The 15,904-nt window shown below is 44.5% G+C and overlaps 1 protein-coding gene across 2 annotated transcripts in view; it reads right to left on the bottom strand.

Annotated features, from left to right (window-relative positions):
• Positions 1-3,785: 3,785 nt before the first annotated feature.
• PIK3C3 (phosphatidylinositol 3-kinase catalytic subunit type 3) overlaps positions 3,786-15,904 on the bottom strand; it is a 110,633-nt gene continuing 98,514 nt past the window's right edge. For both annotated transcript variants that reach the window (XM_053408070.1, XM_053408071.1), the window contains 2 exons: positions 10,643-10,768; positions 3,786-4,446 (listed from right to left, as the gene is read on the bottom strand). In XM_053408070.1, coding sequence (XP_053264045.1) covers positions 4,432-4,446; positions 10,643-10,768 — 141 coding nt within the window. In that variant the 3' untranslated portion in view covers positions 3,786-4,431. The remainder of the gene's footprint in view (positions 4,447-10,642; positions 10,769-15,904) is intronic.

The following is a 15,904-nucleotide window of genomic DNA, read 5'->3' as shown; positions in this document are numbered from 1 at the left end:
CCACTGCCTTACAACAGCTAGAATTTGCAAAGCTTTCTGTGACATCACAGCAGGTGAGCCAATAACCTCAGTCAGAGGCATGATTCTTGGGCAAGCTGAGTCACTCACAGGAGCAACGAAGACCCACTGCAACACCAATGGATCTCTGAAAGACACAGAATAACTGTAACTGCTGGTTGAGTTTCAGCACTAAAAGCAAGAAATCACCTGCACCACTGTCAAATAAAATTTGACTGTTCAATTATCTACCTGCCCTTCCACCTTCCTCACGAAAGCATCGTATTGCATTGGTTCCTTTAGCTAATTTGGTCACATTGAACACCTGGTTACCCCCCCCCCACCTTGAAAAACAAGATCCCTTCTGCACTGACCTGACCTTTTGCTCTGTTGTCTCCGTCAGCTTGCTTTGTACACCTGGGTACTGCATTGAAATGACTCCCAGACATTCTGCTCAGATAGCGAGGCTTCAAAGAGATGGAGAGCCGACAAGCATAGTTAGGTTTCTTTAGCAACATCACCATTTTATTGTGGGGAGAGAGATAATATCCAGACTGGATTATTGTAACTCGCTCTACGTGGGGCTGCCCTTGAGACTGACCCAGAAACTCCAGCGGGTGCAGAATGCCGTGGCGAGGGTCCCTACGGGGTCCTCGCTGCGAGATCACATTCACCCGGTGATATACCAGCTGCACTGGCTCCCGGTGGGGTACAGGATCAATTTTAAGGTGCTGGTTTTAACCTTGAAAGCTGGATACGGCCTAGGACCCTCGTACCTATGGGACCGCCTCTCCTGGTATGTCCCACAGAGGAACTTACGGTCTTCAAATAAAAACATCTTGAAGGTCCCAGGCCACAGGGAGGTTAGACTGGCCTCAACTAGAGCCAGGGCTTTTTCGGCTGTGGCTCCAATCTGGTGGAACGCTCTGTCACAAGAGACTAGGGCCCTGCGGGACTTGACATCTTTCCGCAGGGCCTGCAAGACGGAGCTGTTCTGCCAGGCCTTTGGTCGGGGTTCAGTCTGACTCCCTCTCCCCTTTCATAAGAACATGCATGAAAGTGGCCTCCCAATTTTTCTCACAGGCCCATATAAGTTCAGCACAAACAGTTGGGCCTGGTGAGCATTTAAGGTCCACAACCCTAATCTGCGGGTTGCCATCCGATTGGATTTTATTCTGATCCTGATCTGATTTGAGGATGTATTTTAACTGATTGTCTGATTTTATGTTAATGTATTATACATTTGATGTTAGCCGCTCTGAGCCTGGCTTCGGCTGGGGAGGGCAGGATATAAATAAAAATTATTATTATTATTATTATTATTATTATTATTATTATTATTATTAATATATATTAATGAAGGAAGGTATAAAAAATGGTGGGGTCTGAAACATAATGTTTCAGGTCCAAACTCCACTGAAAATCTGGGGGTGCCTCGACTGTTTCACTCCAAGCTACAACCTTTCTCTTGCAGGAGGTGACATGAAAAAAGAATTGTATCTATTTATGCACGGAACAGAGAAAGTGGAGAGAGAGAAGAGCTTTTCTCCTTCTCTCCTAGCACAAGAACCCATGGAGCTGAATGTTGGACTATTCCAGAGAGAGAAAGTATTTCTTCATGCAGTGCACAGTTAAAATGTGGAGCTTGCTCCCACAGGAGGCAGTGACGGCCAACAACTTGGGTGGTTTTGGACAAATTCATGGAGAACAAAGACTATCAATGGCTCCTAGCCATGATGGTAATGCTCTGCTTCCATGGCTGGAGGCAATAATACTTATGAATAATGAGCTACCAAGTTTCCAGCCCACACACAAGGGACCACTGCACTGGAGAACAGGTCAATCACAGCAAACCAAGAAACTTAGGATAGGAAGGTGCCATTTCCTACAGCAGTGCTGGCTGACGCTGATGGGAGTCGTAGTCAAAAATATCTGGAAGAGACCAGGTTGAGGAAGGCTGCCTTAAAGGTCTGTGGGCAAGCAAGAACATGCTATAAATACAAGGCACAGACCCACGCAGGACAGGCTTCCTAGTTGTCTTGGCAGCAAATTTATCCACTGTCAAGTAGGAGTAGGTGGTTTAAGTCATTGAAATGTTTCTGATAAGCCTGGAATAAAACAGTGGCCAATAATTTATCCCAATGATTGCACCTCATGTCTTTTGTCCATAGGTGTTGAAGAAATGGCTGCTGTCCAATGTCCTGAAACAGGACTTTGGTTTCTAGCCATGCTGCTATCCGAGGTGCTGAAACTCAATTGGATCCCTCACTGGCATTCTTCAAACCCCTTGAACCAACTGAAACGAATATCCATTGGTGTCTCTAAGTGTGATAAGCTGGCTATTTTGGTTAGCAAGATTGCCTTGTTCTCAGAAAACCCTTCAGTATTTCTGTCTGGGTTTTTATAGTTGGGGGAGAAAGCCTCTCTTGCAATTAAAATCTCTTCAGAAACCTCTGCAGTGGCGGCGGCTGCTGAAAGCAGCAATACTGCTATATATAGCCCAGGAGAACAATCTAATTTTACAGTTTCCACTTCCACCCAAAGGCAACATGTTTCCAGCACTGGAGAAAATAAAGATGGCACAAAGGTGACACTTGGATAAGAGGGGCGGGGGGAGTTGATAATAGAACTATTACATTAAAAAACCCTAAAACCCACCCCAAAATATTTTGGCTCGGTATGGAACATTTTTTAAAAAAAATTAAAAAAAATGCGGTGCCCTGCAAATTGAAGCCTCACAGTAGGTTTCCTAACCCATATTGTCCAGGTCATTTAATCCCAGAGTTTAGTAAGATTATGATGCTGGGTTTCTTTGCCTCAGCTACTGTAGGAGGCTGCATTGTATCAAGTCTGTCTGTTGGTCCATCTAGCTCAGTACTGTCAGCACTGACTGGCAGTGTCTCTCCAGAATTTCAGGCAGAGTTCTTTCTCCCAGTCCTAACTGGCGATGCCAAGGGTTGAACCTAACAGCTTCTGCATGTAAATCTGATGCCCTGCCACTGAGAAAATCTCATCTCTAACATAGTAAGGTAAAGGTAAAGGGACACCTGAACATTAGGTTCAGTCGTGACCAACTCTGGGGTTGCGGCGCTCATCTCGCTTTATTGGCCGAGGGAGCCGGTGTACAGCTTCTGGGTCATGTGGCCAGCATGACTAAGCCGCTTCTGACGAACCAGAGCAGCTCATGGAAACGCCGTTTACCTTCCCGCCGGAGTGGTACCTATTTATCTACTTGCACTTTGATGTGCTTTCGAACTGCTAGGTTGGCAGGAGCAGGGACCGAGCAATGGGAGCTCACCCCGTTGCGGGGATTCGAACTGCCGACCTTCTGATCGGCAAGTCCTAGGCTCTGTGGTTTAACCCACAGCGCCACCCACATCCCTAAGATAGTAGAGAAGTAAAATGTTCACTGTAAGGCTGGCTTACAGTAAGACTGGCTCAGCTGTATTCAGAGTAGGCCCATTGAAATAAATGGACAGTAATGTAATTGAAGTGGGCCTAGTCTGAACAGAACTTCACTGGATACAACCTATTGACCGCATAATATACTCTGCTGGAAATATGAAATAAATCAACATTTTCTGTCATATGTTTTGCAACAGAGAGCACATGTATACTGACAAATGAGCATGGAAAAGTTACAGGGATTTTTTACAACATGGCAACATTCAGCTGTAAGATATGGTGGTGTAAATATTTTTCCATCTGGAATAGAGGTCATCAGAAAATTTAAGAATTTCCACCGAAGAGGTGGGAAAGACAAAGGAGGAGTCTTAAAATAAGAGAACTTTGCATCAAAAGAAATTTATTAGTCTTGGAATATTTAGTCAATGTACATTATTCTTTATTGAGAGAATGAAAGCATTGAATCTCTCTATCTTTAAGGGCTTTTTAAGACCATCAGTGATATTTAGCTTTTTTCCCCATTGTGGGTGGGCTCTTGCTGACACTTTGGAAGACAGCTGTCGCCAAAAGAAAGAACCACACAACTGCTTATTCCCAATGACAATTTGGACAAGTCCTATCAGTGAACCCCAAACTTCAGTTCCCAAGTCCACAAACAGCTTTGACAATACTTTTCTTTCCATTCATTAAAATGGACATTTTGTAACACGTGCTCCTATAGACACCAGCCAAGTTAAGTGCAGCAGTAAGCTTCAGTTTCTGAATCCAACATCAGGTGTAGAGAAATACTTAGAAGGCCATGACGCATTCTTCTTTTCATAGTATTTGCATTTGGAGGGATGCTGCTCTCTTTTCCAAACTTCATGGCGGAAATGTCTAGGCACCAAAACACATTCTTGAACTTGTCTTAATGGAAACCCAGACGAGGCAAACTATCTGAGGTGCTAAAATGTTCCATACACTCTGTTGGGTACCATCTTGAACAGCTTAACACACAGCCATGTGGTTTCCTCCAGAAGCTGATGGGGCTCATTTTCTCCAGTACTAAATAAGAGGGGGAAAGAGAGAAAGAAATCAAACATAAAGTAAGGCATCAATTTGGCTTGGATGTTGTACGTTGCTTTACTTGTTGCCTTCCCCAAGACTGACTGCACTGGGGAAAAAAGTTTATTGCGCTGGTTCAGAAAGACTTCAGAAAGGTGGATGGCAACCCACCAGTGGTTGTTCATGCACGGGTGTCTAATTTCCAAGGGAAGTCATCATTAAAAATCTAATGGGCTTAAAAAAATAATTTAACAAGGTTTATATATTGGTTAGTACTAAACACCCACACTCACACCCCTAAAAGCAATTTATTTTAAATAATATAAAATATTGATAAGAAAATACCAACAATATCAACAGACTTTAAAAGCAAGCAGACATAATCTAAGTACCAAAACACAGTTAAAACCTACAGCTTTAAACAAGTAATGCACAATGAAATTATATGTCAAACAAACAAGCAAAATGGTTTTAGCAGCTGGTGAAAGCAACACAGCAAAGACTCCTGCCTAGTGTCAATGAGCAGGGAGTTCCAGAGGTGCTGCCGCACCAAAAGATTCACTGGAAGTGAAAAATAAACATTGTATGGCAAATGAGAAGGCAAATGTCCAACACTTTCAATAACAGGCTAGTTTTTGTGTCATCATGATTTGGAGGACTTAGCCCTTTCTGCTTGGTTACCCTGTCTTTTGAGTCCTCAGTTATTTTGTAGATCTTTCATATTCTGGCCTTGGTGTGCAAGTCATAGTACACCAAATCATGTCACTTAGAACTAATGTAGCAGATTGAAGAGTCCAAAATGCTTCGTATGATTTATCTCAAAGTGGTTGTTGCAATAAACCTATGGAAGTAGAGCTGTGTTATTAACTCCACATCACCTATAAGTAAGGCAACAAAGGAGAGGTAAAGGACCCCTAGATGGTTAAGTTCAGTCAAAGGTGACTATGGGGTTGTGGCGCTCATCTCACTTTCAGGCCGGGGGAGCCGGCGTTTGTCCACAGACAGCTTTCCAGGTCATGTGGCCAGCATGACTAAACCGCTTCTGGTGCAACGGACACTGTGACGGAAGCCAGAGCGCATGGAAACGCCATTAACCTTCCCGCCACAGTGGTACCTATTTATCTACTTGCACTGGTTGCTTTTGAATTGCTAGGTTTGCAGGAGCTGGGACAGAGTAACAGGAGCTCACTCCGTCACGGGGATTCGAACTGCTGACCTTCTGATCGGCAAGCCCAAGAGGCTCAGTGGTTTAGACCACAGCGCCATCTGCCTCCCTGCACCAACAAGAATGTCTCTGAGGAACAGTTGCTGGGAACTGGAGAGTGGAGAGTGTTCTTGTGGCTTGATGGTTTGCCATTGGAGCATCTGCTTGGCCACTGTGAGAACAGGATGCTGGAAGAGCCTTTGGCCCGATCCACCAGGGCTCTTATTATGAGGAGATGAGGCTGAGGGACAGCGACTCAGGCCAACTGGTGAACTCCTAGCAAAGCACACAAATCACTTGGCAGGACTTTTATTTTGGGTTGTCTTACAATCCTGATGGGTAAAACTGGGTTGAATGAACCATTCAGACACATCCCTCATTTGCAATGCTGCTTAACCCAATAATCCTGGGAAGTAACCGAATCCGAGCATGTAATACTTTTGTATTGTTTTATTGTTGTTAGCCGCCCTGAGCCCAGCTTCGGCTGGGGAGGGCGGGATATAAATAAAATTTATTATTATTATTATTATTAATTTATAAATATCTATCAAAGACGGCAAATCAGTTTTGGGCTCCGTTCATTTGGGAATATCAAAATCAGATTTAGACACCTCTTCTCTGTGAAAAGAATCAGCAGCGATACTAAAATGAAGAGAGTGGTAGACGGAGACTAGAATTTAACATGATTAACATCAGGTTTCCCACTTTTTATATAGGGAGCGACAGCACAGGACTTGCATGAAGTCACCCAATAACACTAGCACACAGCACCTCTTTATGCAGAGATTCCCAAATGGTATTCAGAGGCACACACTCGTGCTGTGAGCCAGGTTGAAGTTTGCTATGAAAAAGAAAAAAACTAGGGCTGAGCTGAATATTTCCCCCCACTCTCAAGGGATCACTCACAAAAGCAATTCAGTTTTACATTGAAAGCTGGGAAGTAGCTTGCCTCTTCGGCACATGTGTTCCAAGCACGAAAAAGAAACCTCTGATCCTTCAATAGTTTCCTCCATTGCATTTGTTGGAAACTTTTGGCTCTCCCTGATGCTGCTGCTATCATTGAAATGATTTCTATGCCGCCTTTCATTTCAAGAAGAAACACCCAGCAAAATAACCGAAACAAACCAGTTATAAAATACAGCTACCTACAATTAAAATACACAATAAAGCAAGCGCATTAAGACATCCATAAAGGTAAAGGTAAAGGACCCCTGACAGTTAAGTCCAGTCACGAACAACTCTGGAGGTGCAGCGCTCATCTCGCTTTACTGGCCAAGATGCAGTTGTACATTGCGGATACCATCCCTTTGCCATGTCCCTTTGCTGTTAGGAGGAGTCCAGCCTTTCTCAACCTGTGGGTCCCCAGATGTTGTTGAACTACAACTCCCATCACCCCTAGCTAGCAAGGCCAGAGCTCAGGGATGATGGGAGTTGTAGTCCAACAACATCTGGGGACCCACAGGTTGAGAGCCGCTGAATTCGAGTCCAGCTCCCTGCAGTGCAGGAATACTTTGCCCAAAGTGGGGCTTGAATACACGACCTCGATATTAAGAGCTTCCTGCTCTACTGATTGAGCTACTCCTCATCAATCAGGAGTTGTGTAGATGCTGATTTACACCCGTCTGTTTTGCCCTCTTTTCTACAAATCTGCAATAAAGGGATTTCACATTCTAAGTTGGACACATGGCAATTCCCCCAACTCTCCACCCTCAGTTTTAACCATTCGAAGCACATGCTTCCCAGCACAACTTCTGTCTGATACCTGCATACAACAACTATATTTTGCAAAGGCATATGTTAAGATCTTTCGTATCTTTCGTCTGATACCTGCATCCAACAGCTATACTTTGCAAAGGCATATGTGGAACATTACAAAGAAAAAATTCATTTCCTGCAAGCACTGCTTCTTAAAGTTGTCACATCTGACACTTGTGTTCGTGAAGTCATACGTGGAACAAGAAAAAGCTTCTATTTGGACATTACATATATAAGAACTGATCTATTTGTATTTCCTGTTCAAAATGTTGGTCTTTAATTGTGTCTACTTAATTTGATAATGTGAAAAGAGGTATGTTTATATGATGTATAAAGAATTCATATGGTTAAACACAGCCAGTTGTGTTGTGGGTGCTATTATTATCCCCAGCACAACATGCAGGCCAGAGTGTCAATCACAAACTTTCAAACTTTGTTGCAGCTGGAGTGCGTCTCCCCGCTTTTTAAAAAGGCTGCATTATCTTGCAGACGGGCTTCCAATGAGAAAACGTCAATGGTTGGTCATACTGTGGCACTGAGGCCATGTGGAACTTGATGCTTTCCAGTTAATTAAACTCGATACCCATCAGTAATAATATATATTTACTTCTGGAAAATAAAATAAAAAAAAAATAAAATAAAGAGCCTCGTAAAATGTGGTGATCTGGAATAATAGCTGGGGCTGCTGGTTTCGCCGGTTGAGATAAGAGGCTTTAATAATGTCAGCGGCTACAGAAGCCCATTGTATTTCAACAGCATCACACGCCAATTTGCACAGGATTTAAAGCAGTAATTATTTTTGCCCCTAATTAATAGATGTCCTGGAGAAAACCATGGGAAGCATATCCAGTCCCAAGAATAAACAACTGAAGTACAGCAAACTTCTGCTACATCATCTTTTCTCGAAAGATGAACACAGTTGACTAGTTATCTTCATCATCCTGCTGCCCTTTGTATGTCTTGGACTACAAACTCTCCCAACATCAAGTCATCTTCAAGCTCAGCCTCACCTTACAGCACATTACAATAAATCAATCTGGAAGTTACCAGAGAATGGAGTACAGAGGAAAAGTCACTTCTGTCCAAAAGGGGATCTAAGTGGTGAACCACCCGGGGTGGTAGAAAGCTCTCCTAGCCACTGAGGCCGTCTGATGTACTAGCAAAGCACAGCCTAAGAAAACTTTCAATTGCACCATGACAGAATGGTTTTGCGGTTGTAAAACTCCTGGCAAAAGGAGGGAGGGAAATGTTATGAATGAATGAGCCCAACTGGAAAAATAAAACATGAAGAAGCAAAAATGGATGATCGAGATCAAATCTGTAACCTCTTGATTTATTAGCCCAAACTGGAAAGAACATTAACGTGCTGCTGGCACAAGAACTCTTGAGAAATGAGAACCCATCACAAAAGAATCTGCTACCTTCCACCCACCAACCCTTGGGGAGGGCAAATGGAGAAGACTGCGGGTAGCCTTTTTCTTTTGACCATTAGGATCCAATCCATGGTCTTTGGTGTGCCAATGTCATTTTTAAAAGGGGGAAAACAGGGCAGCACTTCATATCAATAATGTGCATATCCAGTTACTGCAATTGTGTGTTTACATCACAGTGTCTGGGATGCAAGTTGTTTGAGGACAAACAACAGGAAAAAGTTCTCATGTTGTACTTAAGGTCTGCCTGGAAGTCTCTGGTTGGGCATGGTTGGAAATGAGATGCTGGTATAGAGGAGCTTTTGGTCTGATGCAGCAGGGATCTTTAGGTGTTGTTGCTCTGGTCAAAGATTCCTGCCATGGACTGAGATATAGAAGGCTAAGTGACCATGACTGCACATTCAGATGAAAGCTTCCTATGCTGTAGTGTGCCACAAGAGACCATCTCACGTGACCCTGAGGGAAAGGCAGGTTCTTTCTCCTCTTAGGGGGTCTCCGTCTGGAACTTGAGGAGCAGGAAGCACTCAAATTTGTAAGGCAAGCCAGGTTGGGTGACCCAGCATAAGCTCTGGAGGCACCAAATTCCAGCTCAGAAAGTGAGCCTGAACTTGACAGCCTTGGGGCTAGGAATCCTAGATGCAGCACTTCTGAGCTAGAATCCCCAGAGGAACCAGGGACTTCAGGGTTTCCAGTTCCTTGCTCATCACATGGGGGTGCGTCTTTAAGGCACAGTTGAGGGACACATGTCATATTGAACCTGGGATGGGTAGGCAGGATCAAAAGGTAGAAAAAATGCATTTGGGGGCAAGGTGCCTTCAGAACATGCAATCAGCTCCTAGTGACCTGTCCAGGGTGCTGAAAGCTGGGTACCGCATGCCCTCCTCTATTTGTGCTCCAGATCAGAGATTCCTTCCAGCCCTGCTGATTCCTCCTCATCTTGTTTGCTATGCCCTCTGCCTCCCCTGGGTGGCTCTGCTTTCTTGTGACTTGACATTCTCATCTGTATAGCCATTTGACAGAGACAGAGTGTTCTATTCTGGCTACGCCACATGCTTCTCCTGGACAGGAAGAAATCAGCCGCGATGAAAACAGCACGCCTGGATCCTCTGCCACAGACCTGCTGGGATGTGCAGTGAGTTACAATGCAAAATCTGACTCGGGTGCCAAAGAATCAATTGTTCCAAGGTCTTGCTAAGCCAGGAGACCTTCACAAATAGTTCTGTTGCCACTGTGAATGCAGGCAGACTGGAATTCTGTAGCTTGGCAAGTGGGCCGTGGAGACCACAGGGCCTCTTAAATATAGAATCACAGAGTTGGAAGGGAACTCAGAGGATCATGTAGTCCAACCCCCTGCAATTTAGGAATATGCAGCTGCTCCATACAGGGGACTGAACCTGCAACCTTGGCGTTATAAGCATCATGTTCTAACCAACTGACCTATCCTCTGAAGTGATCTGCTTCCCAAGCTACTGTTTTGCTTTTAGATGGTTGTGTTTAGATGAGTTAGAGTGTGCATGTTTGTGAGTGTGTGTGTGCATGCATGCGATTTGGCAGTCTCAACCAAATCAGCTTGAGTGTCTCAGGTGATAAAGAACTAAGATTATTCAGGGCAGACAGGGTACTGCATTTTCAAGTTTATACACTGTATGATTGACTTATGGAATTCACTGTTAGAATGGGTGAATAGGTACGGTATCTGGACAGCTTTTTTTTAAAAAAAGGAATAAAATAAATTCAGCGAGGAGTGACCTACTGGCAGCTACTACCTAAAAAAAGAAAGACTTTTGGGCTCTTCTAATGTTCTTACCTGAGCAAACTTGTGGATCTGCTCCACCATCGCAGCAAAGAGAGCATGGACACTTTCATCTATCAGGCTCTGCATGTAGTGCACAGCCTCCTCGTCAGAGAGATCTAGGCGGAACTTATCTTGCACCTGGGAAGGAAAGAAGAGAGCAGGAGAATTTTAAAAAGAAATGTGATTCTGTACCATCTCTTTGACGTGTCCCTTTGTTGTTAGGAGGAAGTTTTCAAAGTACAAAATCCTACTCCAAAATCCCACAACTCCCCTACACTTAATCAAAAAAACAATGGGAGGACGACATAGGCTATGAGATTAACCCCACTCAGTGGACCAGAATGTGGTCTAAACCTCCCTTTAAATCCATATCGGCAAAGAGGAAAGAACTCGCTCTGAAACTCACTCACAGATGGTACCTAATACCAAGGAAACTAGCGCTAACACACCCAGGAACCTCACCAAAATGCTGGAGAGGATGCACCTCCACAGGCACATACTTCCACATGTGGTGGGAATGCCCCCAAATCCAACTATTTTGGACAACAATTAACAACACCTTCCAAGATAATAATGCCCATTCACAGCATAAAGAGCTCACAACCCACCTACTCTCAGCAGCCAGAAACATCATAGCCAGACATTGGAGAGACCTGTCAGGAGTAAGCAGGGACCAGTGGTATCAAATAGTATGGGAAACAGCCTTCCAAGAAAAGCTAACCAATAAACTGAAACTGTCACGGGGACAAATAGAAGAAGACACCTTCACCCTGGTATGGCTCCCCTTTATCACATCACAGCCCAACAAGACAACCACAAGAATCTGCCAACAGCATACAAATCAATCTGGCTAACCTGATTCAAAAATACACACTGGGAAGGGCGGGGTACAAATAAAAAAAAATTATTATTATGTCTCAACAAATGAAACTCATCTGCAGAAAATGTAACTTGAAAAAAGAGACACACATACTTTTGTAAACCAAGAAATCTTTTAAAATATTTTTGGTTTTTTTAAGAATGTGAAATATGCACAGGGATGCACACACCCCAAAGTTGCCCCGGAAGCTGCAAGGAATGCAAAATACAGTGGCTCAACTGTTTGCTGGAGCAGACTATTGCCATGCTATATCACAGCTGAAAGAATCACAGAAGCATAGAACCTTAGAGTTGGAAGGGACTCCAAGGATCATCTAGTCCAACCCTCCTGCAATGCAAAAATCACAGTTAAAGAATACCTGAGAGAAGGCCATCCACCCTTTGTTTGAAAACCTTCAAGGAAGGAGTGTTCACTACTTTCCAAGTAAGTCCATTCCATCATCTAATGGCTCTTACTTCCAGGAAGTTCTTTCTAACATTTAGCCAGAATCTCCTTTCTCATAATTTGAATCCATGAAAGGACTGGCTGTCAGTTAGCTAGCTACCTGGCTAAATCCAGGGTCTTGGTATTAGTGTAAAGGTAAAGGGACCCCTGACCATTAGGTCCAGTCACGGACGACTCTGGGGTTGTGGTGCTCATCTCGCTTTATTGGCCGAGGGAGCCAGAGTACAGCTTCCGGGTCATGACCAAGCCACTTCTGGCAAACCAGAGCAGCACATGGAAACGCTGTTTACCTTCCCGCCAGAGCAGTATATTTATCTACTTGCACTACGTGCTTTTGAACAGCTAGGTTGGCAGGAGCAGGGACCGAGCAACGGGAGCTCACCCCGTTGCAGGGATTCGTACCGCCGACCTTCTGATTGGCAAGTCCTAGGCTTTGTGGTTTAACCCACAGCGCCACCCTAAATGGCTTGAGACCAAGATACCTACACTATGGTTTCATTCCTTACATACCCAACCAATTGCTGTGCTCTCTTGAATATTCCGTCTTATCAGAAGGTCCGTTCCACACAATGCTACTGAGCCTTAGTGTTACTGAACCTTTGCAACTTCCTCCCGACAACCTTATCTGCCATGTCTACTGTCTTTTCAGCACCAGCTGAAGACCTTCCCTTTTCAACAAGCCTTTTGAGTGGAGATCTTCATCTGCATTGGAGCTGAAACTAATTTTACATATGAAAGTGTGTTTTTTTTTACATGTGATTTTTTAAAATGGGTTTAATTGTTTTTAAATACGAAATTGTGCAAGTGTTTTTATTACGGAGGCTTTTATTGTTGAAACACATCAAGGTATTTTACTGAAAGCAATTCAGAAATGGAATTAGTGGCAGAAATACAATCTTGACAAACAGCACGCCAGGTGTATGGGCACGTGGTTTTGCACAGGCATAGGCAAACTCGGCCCTCCAGATGTTTTGGGACTACAACTCCCATCATCCCTAGCTAACAGGCCCAGTGGTCAGGGATGATGGGAATTGTAGTCTCAAAACATCCGGAGGGCCGAGTTTGCCTATGCCTGGTTTTGCATCTACACTTAATAGCTGCACAGTTTTGGGTCTTGCTGGGGAGGTTGTGGTGGAGGCTTTACTCCTTGCCCCTAGATATTTCCCCCTCATGTAACGTGGGTACAAGGGACAGGACTTACTCTACAGGGGCTGGGGTCCAGTGGTCGAACATCTGTTTTCATGCAGAAGGTTGCACATCTGGGCATCTCCAGGCAGGGCTGGAAAAGACCCCTGGTCTGATATCTTGGGAGAGCTGCTGTCAATACTGTTGACAATACTGAGTGAGTTGGACCAAGGGACTGACTGAGCAGAAGGTGATTTCCCTAGGTTCCCAAGGCAAGCAAATGCCATTTTCAGCTGGGGATGGGGAAGCAGAGTATGTTTGCTGAGGTTGGTCAGTGTGAAAAGGCACATGCTGGAGCTTTTTAAAAAATAAGAAAGTGCTTTTTCTAAAAACCCTACGGCTGCTCAGGGAAGCAGCATGGAAACAGCACATAAGAGATGACAACAGCAGTTCCACCAAAGCCATCTCTGTATGGTGGGCAAGAATTAGATTAGCGGGGATTACATTTTTCATCTGCGAATTAGTTACTACACTCATTCAGTTTCTTTCCGCTGACAGCTGGGAGGCTTAAAAGGACTGCTCTGAAAGTGTCAATGCTGGGCTTACATGGTGCGCAAGCCAAACGCCTAGAGTCCTAAAACTAAAAAAAAAAAAAGGGGGGGAAGGAAAAGTGGGGGGAGATGCAGGAACTTCCAAGTCTTCCTGATTCGCCCTTGCAGGCAATGCCATGACCACTCCCTGTATGGAGGTTGTGGAGGAAAAAAGCGCTTTTCAAGGTTTTTGCATCTGAGGGCCAGAAAAGAGATCAGTAAAGTAACACCAGTCCTGAAAGATCTTCATTGGCTCCCAGTACATTTCCGAGCACAATTCAAAGTGTTGGTGCTGACCTTTAAAGCCCTAAACGGCCTCGACCCAGTATACCTGGAGGAACGTCTCCACCCCCATTGTTCTGCCCAGACACTGAGGTCCAGCTCCGAGGGCCTTCTGGTGGTTCCTTCATTATGAGAAGTGAGGGTACAGGGAATCAAGCAGAGGGCCTTCTCGGTAGTGGCACCCGCCCTGTGGAACGCCCTCCCAGCAGATGTCAAGGCAATAAAAAACTGTTTTACTTTTAAAAGACAACTGAAGGAGGCCCTGTTTAGGGAGGTTTTTAATGTCTGATGCTGTATTGTTTTTAATATTCAGTTGGAAGCTGCCCAGAGTGGCTGAGGAAACCCAGCCAGATGGGCGGGGTATAAATAATAAATTATTATTATTATTATCACCACCAGCCGGCCACCCAGAATCTCATAAAGAACATGGAAGGTGTCTGCAGCAGGATTCCATTTTTTCAAGGAATCTCAGAGCTGGTGGGAAAGTGTGAAAGGGCATCTAATGCAACCTCCTGCCCCCAACGGGTTTGACCTACACAATCCAGGTCAGGAGTCTGTTGAAGGAAGGAGACAGGGCAAAGCTCAGCCATATGGCTTCAGGAAAGGGCAATGGAAGCTCTGCACCAGGCTCTCTCTATATGCCTGCATTTTGAGTAGGCTTATTCACACATTGCGCCAAACACAGTGAAGAAGCTGTCTTGACAATGTACAAGTGCTTGTGTGGACGAGTGCACAGTTGTTGATTTCCACTGCTAAAATACTGGGGGTGAACATTGGTGCGAGTGCATAAGTGTTTGCATGAAAGATCACACCCCTACTATACAGCTGAACGTGCGTAATGAGAGCCCCTTCTCCTCCCTCCACACACTCCCATACCCTCCCCAGATCTGCTCCATAGAGTTGTGGGTGTCGGGAGTTCAGACTATACTTGAGTAGGTCCCTGGCAGAGACACATGCCTGACTGGCATGTTTTCTCCCTCCTGGTCGGTCATTCGGGAGCTTCATAAGCTTTCTTCAGCCTGAACATCACAGCGACCGATGCCAACTGACACCGGCACACTTAGGGATCAGCAGAGTTTGCGCACCTTGTGTGACAGACCTCAGCGACTCAGCATTTTGGCTAATCTACTTTATTTACATATAAACACACACGGAGCACTGCAACATGGTTCCCTCTCTCTCTAGCATCAGACAGCAAAGAGAAAAGAACAAAAGACAAGAGTCCCACTTCAAAGAACACAGTAACACAAACATCCTGTCTTCGTCACTTCCCACTCTGTGGAGTCAAAATATACACCATCATGTGATAGACAAAAATCCCATGACTGCAATCATAGATCAGGAATTCTAACAGTGGGAACCCCTAAAGCAGATATGGGGGTGCATCAGGCAGGAATCCTTGAGCTGATGGAACATTCACATAGGATGCAACAAATTATTATTATTATGGCTTTTCACAAAATACGCCCGAGTGACTTACAGGATGTGATAAAAATTCCAAGCACTTGTCAACCATTTAAAATCAGATACACAAGAAACAAATAAATAAATAATAACCAAGGATTCTGGGATTCCCTCTGAAAGCCACAGTGAAATCACAAAGCTTCCACTCTGTATAAAAATGGCACTCTTATTGATTACCCAGTTCCGAAGGAGATGCCTGGCCAATATCAATGTTGCACACCCACCGTATAAGAGTTTCCCTCGTTGCGCCCCTTAAGGCAAGAACCCCAAGCACACATTTGCGTAATCCTCCATTTGCACAGAGGTAAATGGAAGAGCATCTCTGCAGCTTAGCATCTGCTGAGGAAAACCTGGCTTCGCTCATCCTGTTCTGTGCATAAGCCACGCAACACATGTGTAAATGTTGACTTATTGATCTACTTATCGTACGTGACATCAGTGGCCATTTCAATTCAACCCTCTCAGACCTCAGGATGGCCGTATTTTACT

The sequence above is a fragment of the Podarcis raffonei genome, chromosome 11 (genome assembly GCF_027172205.1).
Source record: "Podarcis raffonei isolate rPodRaf1 chromosome 11, rPodRaf1.pri, whole genome shotgun sequence".
NCBI lineage: Eukaryota > Metazoa > Chordata > Lepidosauria > Squamata > Lacertidae > Podarcis > Podarcis raffonei.
This window is presented reverse-complemented; position numbering and strand designations above follow the sequence as displayed.